The sequence below is a fragment of the Zalophus californianus genome, chromosome 9 (assembly GCF_009762305.2).
Source record: "Zalophus californianus isolate mZalCal1 chromosome 9, mZalCal1.pri.v2, whole genome shotgun sequence".
NCBI classification, from domain to species: Eukaryota; Metazoa; Chordata; class Mammalia; order Carnivora; family Otariidae; genus Zalophus; species Zalophus californianus.
Genome location: NC_045603.1, coordinates 4,961,640 through 4,975,788, shown reverse-complemented (window position 1 = coordinate 4,975,788; position 14,149 = coordinate 4,961,640). Strand labels below are relative to the sequence as shown.

The window sequence follows — 14,149 nt, the reverse complement described above, 5'->3', positions numbered from 1 at the left end:
GGGGGAGCTGTTGTGCGTGCCTGTGCTGTGTGCTTAGGAGGCCTGGGTTGGCCCAGCTTTGCCATTTGCAGATTGTACGACATTGGGCAGGTTATTTCACTTTCTAGGCCTCATCTCCTCAACTGAGAAATGGGAAGGAAGCATTCCTACCTCTGTATCAACTATACTCAAAAATAAATAAATAAATAAATTAATTAATTAATTAATAAAAGAATTCCTACCTCTTAGAGGGAGATTGGCCTGAGACCAAGCGCCCAAAAGTGCTGTGTAAAGCGTGGAGAGCACCAAGGCTGCACCCTCCCTTCACTGGGGTTACTCTCCGCAGCCACAGAGTCTTAGGGGACCCACTTATTTTTACCATCACTGATACCCGGAGGGTGGGTGGAGCACCAGCTCTGCTGGTTTCTGAGGTGGAGAGGCCACTGATGATTCCCCCAGCCCCCAGTCTGTCAACCCCTCCACGCCAGAGGAGGGTGGTTAGGCATGCTCAGGCTGGGCTTAGGTGGCGGGGGGAGGTCCCAGCCCAGTGCCCCAAGGGGGCTGGAGGTCTCCACCAGGTCTTCATGAGAACCTGGGAGGAGTCTGTGTCCACCTGGCAGAGTCTTGAGGGATCTGTGTGGGCACAGCCTTTGTGGGGATGGCAAGGAGGGGGGTGACTCTGGGTGAAGCATTGGCAAAGGGATGAGGGGTGAAAAGGAGTCACTGAGCTTCGTGCGTGTGGCCCCAGTGGCCGCCTCGGGAGGGACGCTTGGGATTGGGTTGTGCGTCCCACGAGTGTTGGTTTCTTGTGGGCATAGGTGGCCCTCGGAAGACCCAAGGGGTCCAAGCGCGACCCGGAAGGGATACACCGAGGGGGCTTTGGGGCAGTCGCAGCCAGGGAAGGGCAGACCCCGCCCCCGCTCGTGATCCCGCCCCCCCGAGCCCGCCCCTTTGCCTGAGGCCCCGCCTCAACCGTGCATAGGTCCGCCCCCGGGGCCGCCCCGGGTCCGCCCCCGGCTCGGGCCCCGCCCCCTCCGGCGCGGCCCCGCCCCCGGCCCCGCCCCCGCCTCCGTTTGCGCCGGGTCCGCGCTGCCGGCCGCGCTCCTCGCTGCGGCCGTTCGGAGCAATGATTAACCCGGCGGGCCAGCCGGCGCGGGGCCCCGGGCGGAGGCGCGGGACCGGGGCGGGACCCCGGAGGGCCTCTCAGCTTCCTGCTCTCGCCCAAGTTTCCTCGTAGAGGACCCAGTGCCGGCCGGGGCCCACGGCGCGGCGTGGCGTAGGGCGCGGCGCCGGGCGCGCGTGGGCGCGGAGCGGGCCGCCGGGGTCACCATGAGGACTCTCCGCAGGTTGAAGTTCATGAGTTCACCCAGCCTCAGTGACCTGGGCAAGAGAGAGCCGGCTGCCGCCGGCGCGGACGAGCGGGGCACGCAGCAGCGCCGGGCCTGCGCCAACGCCACCTGGAACAGGTAAGGCCGCGCCCTCCTGGCGGGGGAGAGGGAGCCTTCCGTCGGGCCCGCAGGCAAGGAACGGAGGCCTGAGCGCCGCGGCACTTCACAGTTCGCAAAGAACTTGCTCCGCCGGAGTTGTGCGGGCGGAGAGGGAAGTTTAGTGCAACGTGTTTCTAGAAGGGAGGGACGAGACCGCGGACTCGGGGATCGTCCCGGAGCGCCCAGCTGGTGGGCGACGGGGTGGGCTTGGAGCCTGCGTGCTTGCCTCCCACCCGGGGGTCTTCCCACGTCTGCGCCCCGGTGCTCATGGCAATCTGGGAGGTAAATAGAGCAGGAAGTATTTTTCCCATTTCGCAGTTGAGCCTCAAGGGCGCTGTCGGTGGGTGGCCGCTGCGCTTCCTGTCTCAGAGTGAAGGTCCCTTTGGTCGGAGGGGGGTGGGCGGGTAGTTTCCCCTGAGCGGCCCCTGTCCTCCCAGCTGTCAGCAGGGGTGCAGCAGCTGCCTGGCATTCCTGAGACGACCCTCCCCCCTGGGGGCCTTTCCCAAACTAGCAGGGGCGTGGGAAGTCACCCCACCCCCAAGCTTTGTTTGAAGAGCAAGGCTGGGATCGGAAAAGAGATGGTTTATGTAGTGGGATTCCCCAGCGTGTCTGCTCCTGATCCCTTTTCAAAGTAGACATTTCCACCAAAAGGAAAAGGGAGGGGAGGGGAAGAGAGTGAGAGGCTGTTCAGGGGGGCTGTGGATGCCGTCCCCCCTCCCCCACACCACACACCTGGCAGAGAAGTGTTGCCAGACGCTCCGCTGGCTGTGGTCCTAGCCCCCAGGAACCCGGCTGTCAGTGTGGCTACACATTGATTCTGTTCATGGAGACTTTGCTGAGCATCCTATGGGTACGGGACCACCAGCCTGAGATCCTTGTCTGGGCACTAGGCAGGACCCCATCATCCACATGCTTGGCTTCTGTCCCCTACCAAGCTGCAGACTGCCTGGGGCTGGGTTTGCCTCAGTTTCCCTGTCAGTGGGCGTGTGCATTCCTCCTTACCGGGCTGATGTGGAGACAGTAAAGGAAGGACTCTCACTGGGGAATCTCAGTGACCCACTGACTGCACAGTGTCCTAAGAGTTGATTTCTCGTCTCAAGAGTTCAGTAGATACATGCCAAGCACCCCCGCCCCCCCCCCATTCTCTGGTTTAGTGGTAGGAGCCAAATAGATTTAGTTCAATTCCCAGCTCTGCCTCTTCCCTGTTGTGTGGCCTTGAGCAAGTCACTCAACCTCTCTGGGCCTTAATTTCCATAGCCATAAAATGGGCTCATAAGGGTGTCCACCTCACAGGGCGGTTGTAGGGATTAAGTGCAAACATACATATTCAAGCCCTCTGTGCGGTGCCCGGCACATGGTAGGTAGTGTGGAACTCAAGCCCAAACTCATGCTGGGGTGGGCCAGTAGGGATGAGGTCGGAGGGGCCCTCAGGAGTCTGCTGGTTCCTGAGCTTTCACCAACAGCAGCTTTGTGAGCCCCTCTTCCCCAAACGGGGTCTCCTGCTGGGGGGTGTCCAGACAGAGGGGAAGGCACTGGCTTAGACAGCCACCTGCCCGTGTGACCCTGGGGCCAGCTCTGAGTCTTGCGGAGCTCAGGGAGGTGCCTGCTGAGAGAGGCTGCCCGAGTCCCTCCACTGCTTTTCACTTAATGGAATTTAGAACTCCAGCACCTGTCAGGCCTCAGAAGAACACGTTTCCTCTCCCCCAGCTTGAGTCTTCCATCCCTTGGGCACCTGGCCGCTCCCACCTGCCATCCTGTTCGCCCGACCCCTTCATGTCCCTTGGTTCACTTTGCCCAGCGAGGGAGTTATTTCTCACATCCCCCCTTTGGAGGTGCAGAGGGGGACACAGAGCACCCAGCAGACCTGCCCATGTGACTGTCACCCATGTAGGACAGGGCCGGGCCTGAGCCCCTTTCCTCCCCAGGCAGAGGGGATGCCGAGCCAAGGAGAGGCAAAGTGCCTTCCTCTGCCCGTCCCTGAGTGGGAACAGTGCAGGGCTGGGGTCTGCTCTGGTCTCTGCCCGCCCACCCCTTCTTGCAGGGCTCCCCGCGGGGCCCCCAGGACAACAGCCCTCATGCAGGACAGCTGTGTCCGGCCCCCGGGGCCTGCCTTGCTGAGTTCTTCACTCCTTGTTTGGACTCCACGGCCATCTGTGCAACCATAGTAGTCTCATAGGGCTTCTGTGACAAATTGCCATGAGCTGGGTAGCTTTGAACAACAGAGATGTATCCTCCTGTGGTTTCAGAGGCCAGAAGTCCAAAATGAAGGTGCTGGCAGGACTGTGCTCCTTCCGAAGACTCAAGGGGGGTATCCTTCGCCTCCTCCAGCTTCAAGTGGTTTCTTGGCTTGTGGCTGTCTGCCTCTGTCTTCACGTGGTCTCTCCTGGGCCGCTGTTACCGAAACTCCCTCTCCTTTCCCTTACAAGGACACCGGTCATTGGCTCTAGGGTCACCCTCATCCAGAATGATTTTTGTCTCAAGATCCTTCACTGACTACATCTGCAAAGACCCTGTTTCCCAAGTAGACACGAATTTCTAGGGGACTCTCTTCAGCCCACCACAGTGACCCTGGGCACATCCCCTAAATTTCCTCCCCAGAGCTTGCTCTCATGAGAACGGGATCCGTGTATTCACTTAGACATTCATCGTTCAGTTCGTTCGCTCATTCGTTCCTTCGCTCCCTGGCACTGGGCGGCCCCCAGGGCCAAGAGTCAGCAGAGAAAGAAGAGCCTCCTGAGCCCGGCTTTGGGGGAAGGAGTCAGGAGGTAAACAGGGACATAAGTAAAGGAATGAGGTCACTGCAGGTCGAGTTTAGTTCCCGGAAGAAGATACACTGGGAGATGGGTGAGTGCTGACCGCGCAGCCGGCCCAGCTGCGCCTCTTTCTTTCCTCCAGAATGTCGGTTCCTGGGTGTGCAGGAAATGTTTGAGTGAGTGCTGGGTGCCAGGCCCCACGGGCCGAGGATTCTCTGCTGGGCGGGTTTGTGCCCGGAGCCAAGCCGAGTGCAGGGCCCCGGACAGGCCGGGGCCCCAGGAGGCTGACCTGCTGCTCCACCTGGAGTCCCCACCCATTCTCCTCTCTCAAGGGCCCGGGCATGGCGGGTGGCGTCCCGCTCTGTCCAGGCATTCCTCCTGGGCCGCCCCAGTTAGCTCCTCACAGGGTCTGGAGGGGTGGGGCCTCTAGTTCCATGAAGATCATGCTCTTGAGCTGAGGGGCGAGAGGGAGCTCCCCAAACCTCAGCCCTAAAGGCCCTAAAAGGCCTGCCTAACACAGGTCCCCTGGGCATGTGTTTGGGCCAGAGGGCGTTAATCGTATGGAGTTAGTGTTAACTCTCGTTCTTTGCGGGCCAGAACCGGCCCGAATGCTTGGGGTTTAGAGAGCCCGGCGCCCACCCCACCTTCTAGGTATGGGAGGGGAGGCCCCAAGCAGGGTGGAGTGTGGCCGCATGCGGGGCCAGGCACACTGCCCTGCGTGGGACACTCCCTCCCTCCCGCGTCATCTCCCTCCATGTAGCTGGGATGATTATCTTCGGCTTACAGAGAGGGAAACTGAGATGGCGTGGGGGCATGGACTTGCTGAAGATCCCACGCTAATGTTAGGGTCTGGGGGTCTGACCCCAGGTCTGATTTGAGGTCATGGCGCAGGGATCAAGAGAGGTGGGTGTTGGTAAGAACCTGGAGGCTGGAGGCAGCCACCTTGTATGCACTCCCCTATCCTGGGCATCCGGGAGCCCTGCACTCAGAGTGCTGACCTGTGCTGGGCCCTGACCAAACCGCAGGCCTGACGGTGCTCCTGTTATTCCCCAGCAGCCCTCAAGGTGGGGCTCATTGGCCCCATTTTGCAGGAGAGGACACTGAGGCTCAGAGAAGTTTGGGAACTGCCCAGGTCTCCCCAGGGAGTCAGGGCAGACGCTAGGATCTAACCCAGGTCCAACTCCGAAGCCTGCGTGTCTACCACCCCCTCGGGGGGGTGGGGTCTCTTGAGGGGCCGGAGGAGGTTGGCTGAAGGCTCCAGGGTGATCCATTGATTGGGGGGTGGGGGTGGAGGCTGCTGGGGGCCTGTGCTTGGCTCCCCCTACCCCACCCCTGCCTATTTGCCGCTCCGGGGCCTGAGCCTCCTGCCCCCCTGAGGCAGTCTGGGTGTGGTCCGCAGAGGAATGGCCCCCCAAAATGTCCACACCCTGGCCCCCCAGAACCTGAGAATATGTTAAAGGCAAAACGGGACTTTGCGAGTGTGATTAAGTGAAGGATCTCGAGATGGGGGTCCAGTGTCGTCACAGGGGTCTTCATAAGAGCGAGTCCCGGGGGACAGGGCAGGGGAGGAGGTGGCCAGATGGAAGCAGAGATCCAAGGTGCCACAGTGCTTCCCGTGAGGGGGGAGGAGCCTGAGCCAAGCACCTGGGCGCGTCTAGAAGCTGGAAAAGGCCAGGAAACAGATTCTCCCCTAGAGCCTCCAGAAGGAGCCCGTCACACCGACACCTTGATCTTAGCCTCGTGAAGCTGAGTTAGAACTTCTGGCCTTCAGAAACGTAAGCAAACACACCGGGGTTGTTTTAAGCCACTATGTTTGTGGCGTCTCTGACGCCAGTACACCTCCCTCCCCCCCGCACCACCGAGCGCTCTGGGCCAGCACTTCTCACACCCTAGCCCGGGCTCAGGGCCGTGTGCAGCCCTCCCTATCCTGGCTCCAGAACCTGCTTCACAGCTGGGAAATGGGGAGCCGCTGAAGGACACGGGCACTCCACTGTGCCCTCCACAGTCCGGCGGGTCAGGGCCCTTGCCAGGTGCCCAGGGAGGAGTGCAGGTGGGCACGGGCCCCTCCTGCTCAGCCGGGAACCCTGTTAGGGCTGGGGGCTAGCATCTGAAGCCAGGTGCACTGAAACCAGGGTGTGAGTGGGACCTGTTTGCTGAGGAGCGGATGAAGCGGACACGGCTGGAAGTGGCATTGTCACCCCAGTTACCAGAGGGTCACGTCGGGGCCTGGCCCGGGGGCACGGTTGGCTTCCAGGTTGCCTACCTCCTGTACCTTTCACCTGGATGTGAAGAGGAAGCCAGCGGGCCCTGCTCCCGGGGCAGCTTGCGCAGAGCCAGGTGGCCCCCCCTCTTAATCTCTCGGGGCTCGGCATGACCCCCAGGTACCAAGGAAGACACTGGGGCTCCATTCAGTCACCCTTGGATAGACAGGGGAGAGGGAGGACTAGAGCCTTGGCTGGCAGCCAGCAGGAGGAGGGGCCTCGGGGGCCTGTGCGGGACCCAGTGGAGCCCAGCTCCTCTGCCCTTCCTCGTTCACTTGACCATCCCTTGCCACGGACTGCAGGCCGGGGGCCGATGAGACACACCAGGCCTGGACACCAGTGGGAGGGCACCCAAGGAGGTGCCCACCCTGCTCAGGGTCTGGATCGGCCTTCTGGGGTCACCTAGTGTCCTCCGAGGCCTCTGGAGGCCATGTCCAGATCGAGGTAGGCACCAGAGAAAGGCCGGGCTCTGCCTCCAGGTCCCTGCCAGGGGCCTCACTCTCTCCAGGGGTCCTCGGAGGTGTATCAGCTAACCGACCAGAGACCGGCCATTCGCTCTCTGCTGGGGCTTCCTGTATGGGCAGGTGGGGGCGACACTGAGAGGCCCTCACATGGGGTCCCCTTCAGCCCGCAGCCCCACGTGGGCTCCAGCCCAAACCAGGGTGGCCGCAGGCAGGTGGCCCCAGGAGCCCTACAGTCAGCCCTCCCTCTCCCAGTTTGGCTCTGCCCCACCCCCTTCCTGGGCCATGCACTCTGCAGGGGCACCCGGGAGCCTCACCAGGGCTCTAGCACCTTCTGCCCCGTCACCCCAGGCCCACCCAGGGCCCAGGCAAGAGATGCTGGGACTCGGCCCTGCCCTCCTGTCCTGCACTGGGGAGGGGGACAGGCTCCACAAAGGACTGCCCAGTGGGGGGCGGCCACGGGTCTCACCCGGAAGTGCCCTTGGAGGCTGCCTGTGGTTTGCACAGGAGCATCTGCCGGTGCCCGCACTGGGCCTGCCCACCTCTGGTCAGGAGGCCACAGACCGGGGTGGCTGGGGTTTCACTTCTATTTTGGAGGGAAGATAAGTCACATGAGGGCTTCTTGTTCCCCACCCTTCCTCTCCCCAAGTGGCTCGCAGCAAGGTTTTTTTTGTTTGTTTGCCCAGCTTGGACTTGGGCTAGAAAGGGAACCTCAGCCCCTAGCTGCAGAGGAATGGAAGGAGGAGGGCCCGTCCGGCTTGGGGCAGCGCGGGAGGCGGTTTCCAAGCCGGCGCACCGGGGTAGGAGGACTGGGGGCCGGGCTCGCTGGCTCTGCTGGGTGTCACGCTCGTGTGAGTCTGGGCAGTCCCTTGGCTCGCCAGACCCTCCTCGTTTCCTTCCATAGCCTGGGGTGTGACAGGCCCCCCGTGTGGTGGTTAGAAGGGAGAGACTGAGAAAACCACAGAGCGGATGGTTGAGCTGTGGTGGGAGCTTCTGGGGACACACCTGTCCTCAGAGTCACTGCCGAAGATGCCCCAGCAAGTGTCCCCCGCGGGGCACGCCACTGCCCAGGCACGGTCTCCTTTGGGCGCTGGAGTTCCGAATCCATGGTGTGGATGGGGAAGCCGAAGCCCAGGTGGCCAGCGTTCACAGTGGGCGGAGAGGGAACGGCGGGTCTCAGGGTGACCCCCTGGGCTGGGCCGGGGGCTGCTCAGATACAGGTGTTGAGAGACTCAAAGCGGGGGGTGATAAACTCCCTCACTGGCTGATGCGCTGGGTGCAGCACCAGCCTGAGCCTGGGGGTCAGGGACGGGGGCAGAAGAGTCAAGCAGATGGACCTCCTCTCCCCTAAAAGACCACTGAGGTCAATTTTTTTCCCACAACACCAGTGTGAGGGAGGAGGGACCCGACCTGGGGGGATTGGAGGAGGGTTTGAGGTCCACGGGGCAGGTGGAGGGCGAGCCTACAGGGGGAGGGACAGCATTCAGAGAGCCGGCCTCACCGTCCAGAGCCACTGCGTGCAGGGTCACCCCTGGGCTGGGGTCCCTCCAGAAGGCTGACAGGAAGAGGAGGAAGGCCCGGGAGAGGCTGCTAGGAGCAGGTGTGTGTGACGAGCACAAGAGGCTGCCCCGGGCTCGGCCTGCGCTGGCTTCCTCCCCGCCTCGGGGTCCTTGGTCCTCTCTGCGCCTCAGGAGCAGCTGGGCCCCCGGGTCCCAGGGCGGTGCGCAGGACTGCCGTGCGCCTCCGGCCCCCCAGCAGCCCCCTCTGGGCCGGGAGCGGGTTCCAGCGTGGCAGCACTGGAGGACCGCTGGGGTCCCAGCGACCGTTAGGCTTCCTGGCCGATTTTTCTCTCTTCTAGCTGTAGATGGGGAGCAGCCTTCCGGGGACACAGTGGTGGGGCTGGGTCCACCAGGGACTTCCAACGGGGGTGAGCGAGGCTCTGGCCAGGCATTTCATCCTCACAGCGGCCCAGGGTTGGGGGAAACAAGTTGGAGGACATGTGTCTTGGACACGCAAGCCAGTGGCATTCTGATGCCAGGCCCGGAGCGGTCGGGCGCCCCAGGTCAAGTGACCGGTGTCCCACGCGGTCTCGGCCAGCACTTGTTGAGAGGCTGGTAATTCCCGGTGGAGCTGGTCTCGGCCTCGGTCCTGGCGGGGACCAGCCGTGGACTTTGGATGTGGCCCCGCACGGCTCATGCCCCCCCCGGGGGCGCAGGGCCCTGCGCGAGCCCTGCCCAGACCCGGCTGCATGGGGACGGGGGGCAGCTGTTGGGTGAGGAGCTCTGTGCCCTCCCAGGGGGACGTGGCTTCTGTGAGCCTCTGTATCCCCATCTGCGAAGTGGGGGGCCAGTCTGCATTCCTGGGAAGCATGGAGCTAATGCCAACGGACAAGGGCACCAGGAGCTTGGTGGCTGCTACCTGGTCTGCGATGTGAACGGCAGCGTGTGTCCAGCTGTCCCCTCCACGCTGAGAATCACGGCAGCAGGTCTGTGAGCTTTAGAGCAGTGACCGGGGCCTAGACGGAGGGCGGTGGAGCCACCCAGACCCGGTTCTCGCCCTCAGGAGTGTGTGGCTGAGCGAGGGTGGGGTGCTAATAGGAAAGTAAATCAGCAAAGTGCCAGGATAGGAGTCTTCCTGGGGAAGGGAGGGGGTCAGGAGGGCTTCTTGGAGGAAGTGGCTTCTGAGCTCAGTCTTCAGTATGCTTACCTCGTATTCAGGGAAGGGAAGGTCCGGGCCGACAGAAGGGGCAGTGGGTGCAGAGACCCAGAGGTGTGGTAGCCTCTGGCCCGTCCAGCAACTCCGAGACTCGAGTGTAGGATGCCCCGGCATGCAGGGAGGGGCCATTCCTGACAAGCCTCGAATGCCATGTCCGGGCCTTGGGCTATATCTGCAGGGCAGTGGATGCCTCACAAGACCCTGGTCGGGGAAGTGACGGCGGGGCTGGTGTAATCAGGTCCAGGCATACAAGGAGGGGCCCTGGCTAGAAGGGAGGGGAGGGGTGCAGCGGAGCTCCAGGAGGTAGAAATGGGTCTGACTTCAGGAGCTTTGGCTTTGGAGGGTGAGGGAGAGTCAAGGATGAATTTTGCTTGGGGCTCCATGCTCTTGGGGTTTATAGACAGTGATAGAAACAATTTAATCAAATCACACAGAAATACGTGGTTACACAGTGACCAGTCTGTAAAAGCTGGCAACAACATGTGATCTAAAGGGAGCAGATAGTGGAAGTAGTAGGAGAGGACCAACCAGCAGAAAGGGCACATGCAAAAGCCCTGTGGCTGGAGGCCGCTTCCCCAGTGGGGCCCATAACACAGGCATTCAGTGCTCAGGGACACCAGGGGTCAGGAGGGGCTGGCTCAGGGGCACCCGGAAGCCCCTGGTAGGTGTCGGGTTGGGATATGTTACAGGGTGCGACAGGTGATCGAAGGTATCCTTGGGGAAAGAGGGTTCAGGAACAAGGGAAGGGGAGCAGAGTGCATGCAGGCCGCAGAAGACATCCTGGAGAGGTGACTCAGGCTTGGGGGAGGCTGGGGCTAGGGGTGCAGGATCTTGGGGTCAGGATGGGAGCTGAGGCTCTGGTATGGACAGGGTTCATGAGGACAGCCAACCCCTGCTCTCCAGGGCCTGCCTTACAAGAGAAAAGACGGGCACCTGCTTCTGACCAGACCCCCTTCTTTTTTTTTTTTTAAGATTTTATTTATTTATTTGACAGAGAGAAACACAGCGAGAGAGGGAACACAAGTTGGGGAGAGGGAGAAGCAGGCTTCCCACTGAGCAGCGAGCCCGACACGGGGCTCGGTCCCAGGGCCCCGGGACCGTGACCTGAGCCGAAGGCAGACGCTTAACGACTGAGCCACCCCGGCGCCCCTGACCAGGCCCACTTCTGTTCCTCCAGCCGAGCAGGGTGGGCTGCTCCAGAGAGGGGTGGCGGGGCCTCGATGACACTCTTCTTTCTCCCGCCTGCAGCATCCACAACGGGGTCATCGCCGTCTTCCAGCGCAAGGGGCTGCCTGACCAGGAACTCTTCAGCCTCAACGAGGGCGTCCGGTGAGTGGCCACGTGTCCTGTCCTGGGCCCGAGACTGGCAGGGAAGGCTGTGTCAGGGCGGAGGTACAGCCAGGCCCTGCTCCCCCAGCCGCACCTGAGATGCCGCCCTTACAGCCGCAGCGGGCAGTGACCACAGGGCCACGCGTGGACCTTGACTGCGGGCCCTGCTCATGTGGCTCTCGGGCCTGGTGGGCCTTCACCCCCACCCATCCTGAGCACTTTCTCCTCGGGGGAAGCAGGGTAGGACTTGGACAAGGGCTTGAGATAACGCCCACATTCCCCGCTGGTGTTGAACATCATGAAGGATATTATTCTGTTAAAGAGGAAGGACCCACCTGCCTAATGACGGGAGTGTCGTTCCCGGAAAGGCAGTTACGGCCCGGCCGAACGCCCCTCATTTCCTGTGGATGGCCAAGCAGTGAGCACTGGTGAGGGAGCCCAGGACAGACCAGCCCCTCCAAGCTGCCACTGTGAGCCGGGTGCCATCTGTCATTCGGAGGGAATCTGCAGGGCCAGCCCCGTTAGTCCTGCTTTGCAGTGGAGGGGGCTGAAGCTCAGAGAGGTCAGGACACTTGCCCGGGGTCACACAGCTGCCTCAAGAAGGCATTTCCTACCTCTGTGCTGTTGCCTTCCCGCCCTGGCCCATGCTACCCTGTCCCTGTGTCAGTATCTGGGAAAAGTAGGCAGCCTCGCTCATCAGCTCAGGGTGAGACTAGATGATGGAGACAGGGATCATTTTCCTACAGGGCTCCCCAGCCCAGTGTGGCAGAGCTGAGAGGGGCCTTACCGACAGGTAGACTGAGGCCCAGGGAGGGAGAGGGGCAGCTGAAGTCACAGCAGGAGCTCGTTGCCTCTCCTGGGCCCCCTATGTGTCACCCGCCCAGGGGGCCCTGCTTTTCTCGGGCTCCCATTTTACAGGTTAAAGAACTGAGGCAGAGGTCACATGCTACGTGTGCTCACAGGGCTGGTCAGTGGAGCTGGGACTTGGGTTCCTGACCCCAGGCCTTGTGGGTCCCTCGGGACAGCCCCCTGCCCGGCCCCCGCCCCCTCTTTTCTATCACTTGGCCACGTTAAATCGAGTGACTTTAATTATGTGTGATACCCATAATTATGCGTGAATCCATCACTGGATTAGCCTTGATCCCACGAGAGAGCCCGGTGACAGGAGCCATTGATGGCGCTGTCACTCTAATGTTCCCCTCGGTTCTCGGGGCCGGGTGGTGAGACGGGCGGTTGGGGGTGCTCCTCGGCTGGGCTCAGGCAAGGCTAAGTCCAGGGAGGTGAGTAGTCACAGGATCCTGATGTCTGGCCATCACCCTTTCTTTCCCATTTTTATATACATATGTGTATACAAGGACATATAATCCAGTCTTAAAACATACGGGTTCGGTGATTTTTGGCATAATCACAGAGTTGTGCAGTCTTCACCGCTATTTGATTCTGGAACATTCTCACCCACTCCCCCCCCCCCATAAAAGCCCGTCCCCATTAACAGTCACTCCCCATCCCTCCTCCCCCAGCCCTTGACAAATGCCAATCAGGTGTCTGTCTCTGTATGATTTGCCTCTTCTGGACGTTTCTCATACATGTCATCAGCCGACATGCCCGTGGCCTTCGGTGTCCGGCTGCATCCGTGACACCTTCAAGGGTCATCTGCTTTGGAGCCTGTGCCCTCACTTCATTCCTTCTCGTGGCCAAATAATATTCCACGCTAGGGAAACCACATTCCGTGTATCCGTTCACCTGCTGCTAGACGTCTGGGCCGCCGCCCCCCCCCCCCCGGGGCTGTAACGCGTACGGCCCTGAACGTGCAGTGCAGGGCTTTGTGCGGGCGTGTGTATATGTGGTTTCTCCTGGGGCCACACCTGGGGTGTGCACAACAGCTGCCCCAGCCTCCCTTCCCACTAGCTGCGTCTGAGCGGCCAGTTCCGCCAGCTTCTTACTGGCACTTGCTACTCTTGGGGTTTTGTATCTGACAGCACTGTGGGTGTGAGTGCCGTCTCGTGGTTGGGGTTGGCAGTTCCCTGATGACTATGACAGGAACATCTTTTCACGGGCTCATTGGCCATCTGTATGTCATCTTCGGGGAAATGTCTACTTGGCCCATTTTTAAATGGGATGACTTACCTCTTCCTTGTTGAGTCGCGGGAGTTTTTCATATATTCTGGATCTAGACCCTTACCAGGTTCTGATTTGCACAGCTGCTCTACCATCCGTGGGTTGTCTCTTGGCGTTTCTGGCAGTGTTCTCCGAAGCATGAAGGTTTGATTTTGATGACGTCCGGGCTGCTGGTCTCGCCTCTCTCTCGACCACCTTCTCCTAAGGCCCCAAAACAGACACACTTGGCATAGTAGTTTTCCCAGATAGAGACTAAGTCACTCTGGGTTGCAGAGGACACCTCTTTACCCCGTTTCAGATGTCATTGCCCCTGAAGGACTCCTCATGCACCCCACCTTCTTAAACAGAATCAGGCCCCAGGATGCCCTAGTTGTGCTCAGCTGTGAAAGGCCTCTTGCCCCGTGCCCAGTGGTCCAGGCTGCTCTATGTTCTCGGGCCTGTCTTGACCCTGCAGCTGCTGCCAGGGTGTCTGCCTCGGGCCAGGAGAATCATCTGGAAGCTTATCGGCAGGAGCTCGGCCACCTGCTCTGCCCCTGAGAGGCCCCTTCTCCTGCCTCCTGGACTCTGGCTGGGATGCAGATTATCTGGCCGTGCCCCAGCTCCAGCCCGATGTCCCACTGGCCCTGTGGCGCCCAGGAGCCAGCAGGCCCATCTGGACAGGGTGGCCCTGGCCTCGGTCTCTGCCCCCCCACCCCCTTTCTGTGGCTGTCCTTCTCCCCTCAGATGACACCCGGGCTGTTCCCCTTGCAGTGCCTTCCCCAGGTGGTGTCCCGGGGTGCATAGGCTGGCCTGGAGGCTCCACTGAGGATATGGGAGTAAGCTAACCAGCAGGCCCCACAGGGACCTCACCACTCGCCCCCCAGGGCCTCAGTCTCCACATCTGTGGAATGAGCATGGTTCCCCTCATCGGCAGCTGGGAGAGCCGGTGGGCACAGCACAAATTGGGGGATGCTTGGCTGGCCATGCCCCTCGCCCTTGCTCAGGGGCTCATGTAGTGAGTTAAGAGGAAATGTTAGGAGGTAAGGGGAGCCCCCGGGCAGCCAGCA

At 61.2% G+C, this 14,149-nt stretch overlaps 1 protein-coding gene across 4 annotated transcripts in view; it reads left to right on the top strand.

Moving 5' to 3' along the window:
• The window catches only part of PRR5 (proline rich 5), a 51,376-nt gene that overhangs the window by 22,615 nt on the left and 14,612 nt on the right, over window positions 1-14,149 (top strand). For 2 of the 4 annotated variants that reach the window (XM_027595001.2, XM_027594999.2), the window contains exons 2-3: window positions 1,326-1,445; window positions 10,905-10,985. In XM_027595001.2, the coding sequence (XP_027450802.1) occupies window positions 1,336-1,445; window positions 10,905-10,985 (191 nt within the window). In that variant the 5' untranslated portion in view covers window positions 1,326-1,335. Of the gene's footprint in view, window positions 1-1,042; window positions 1,446-10,904; window positions 10,986-14,149 lie in introns of those variants that run through there. The other 2 variants (XM_027594998.2, XR_004819327.1) reach the window with 2 other exon arrangements.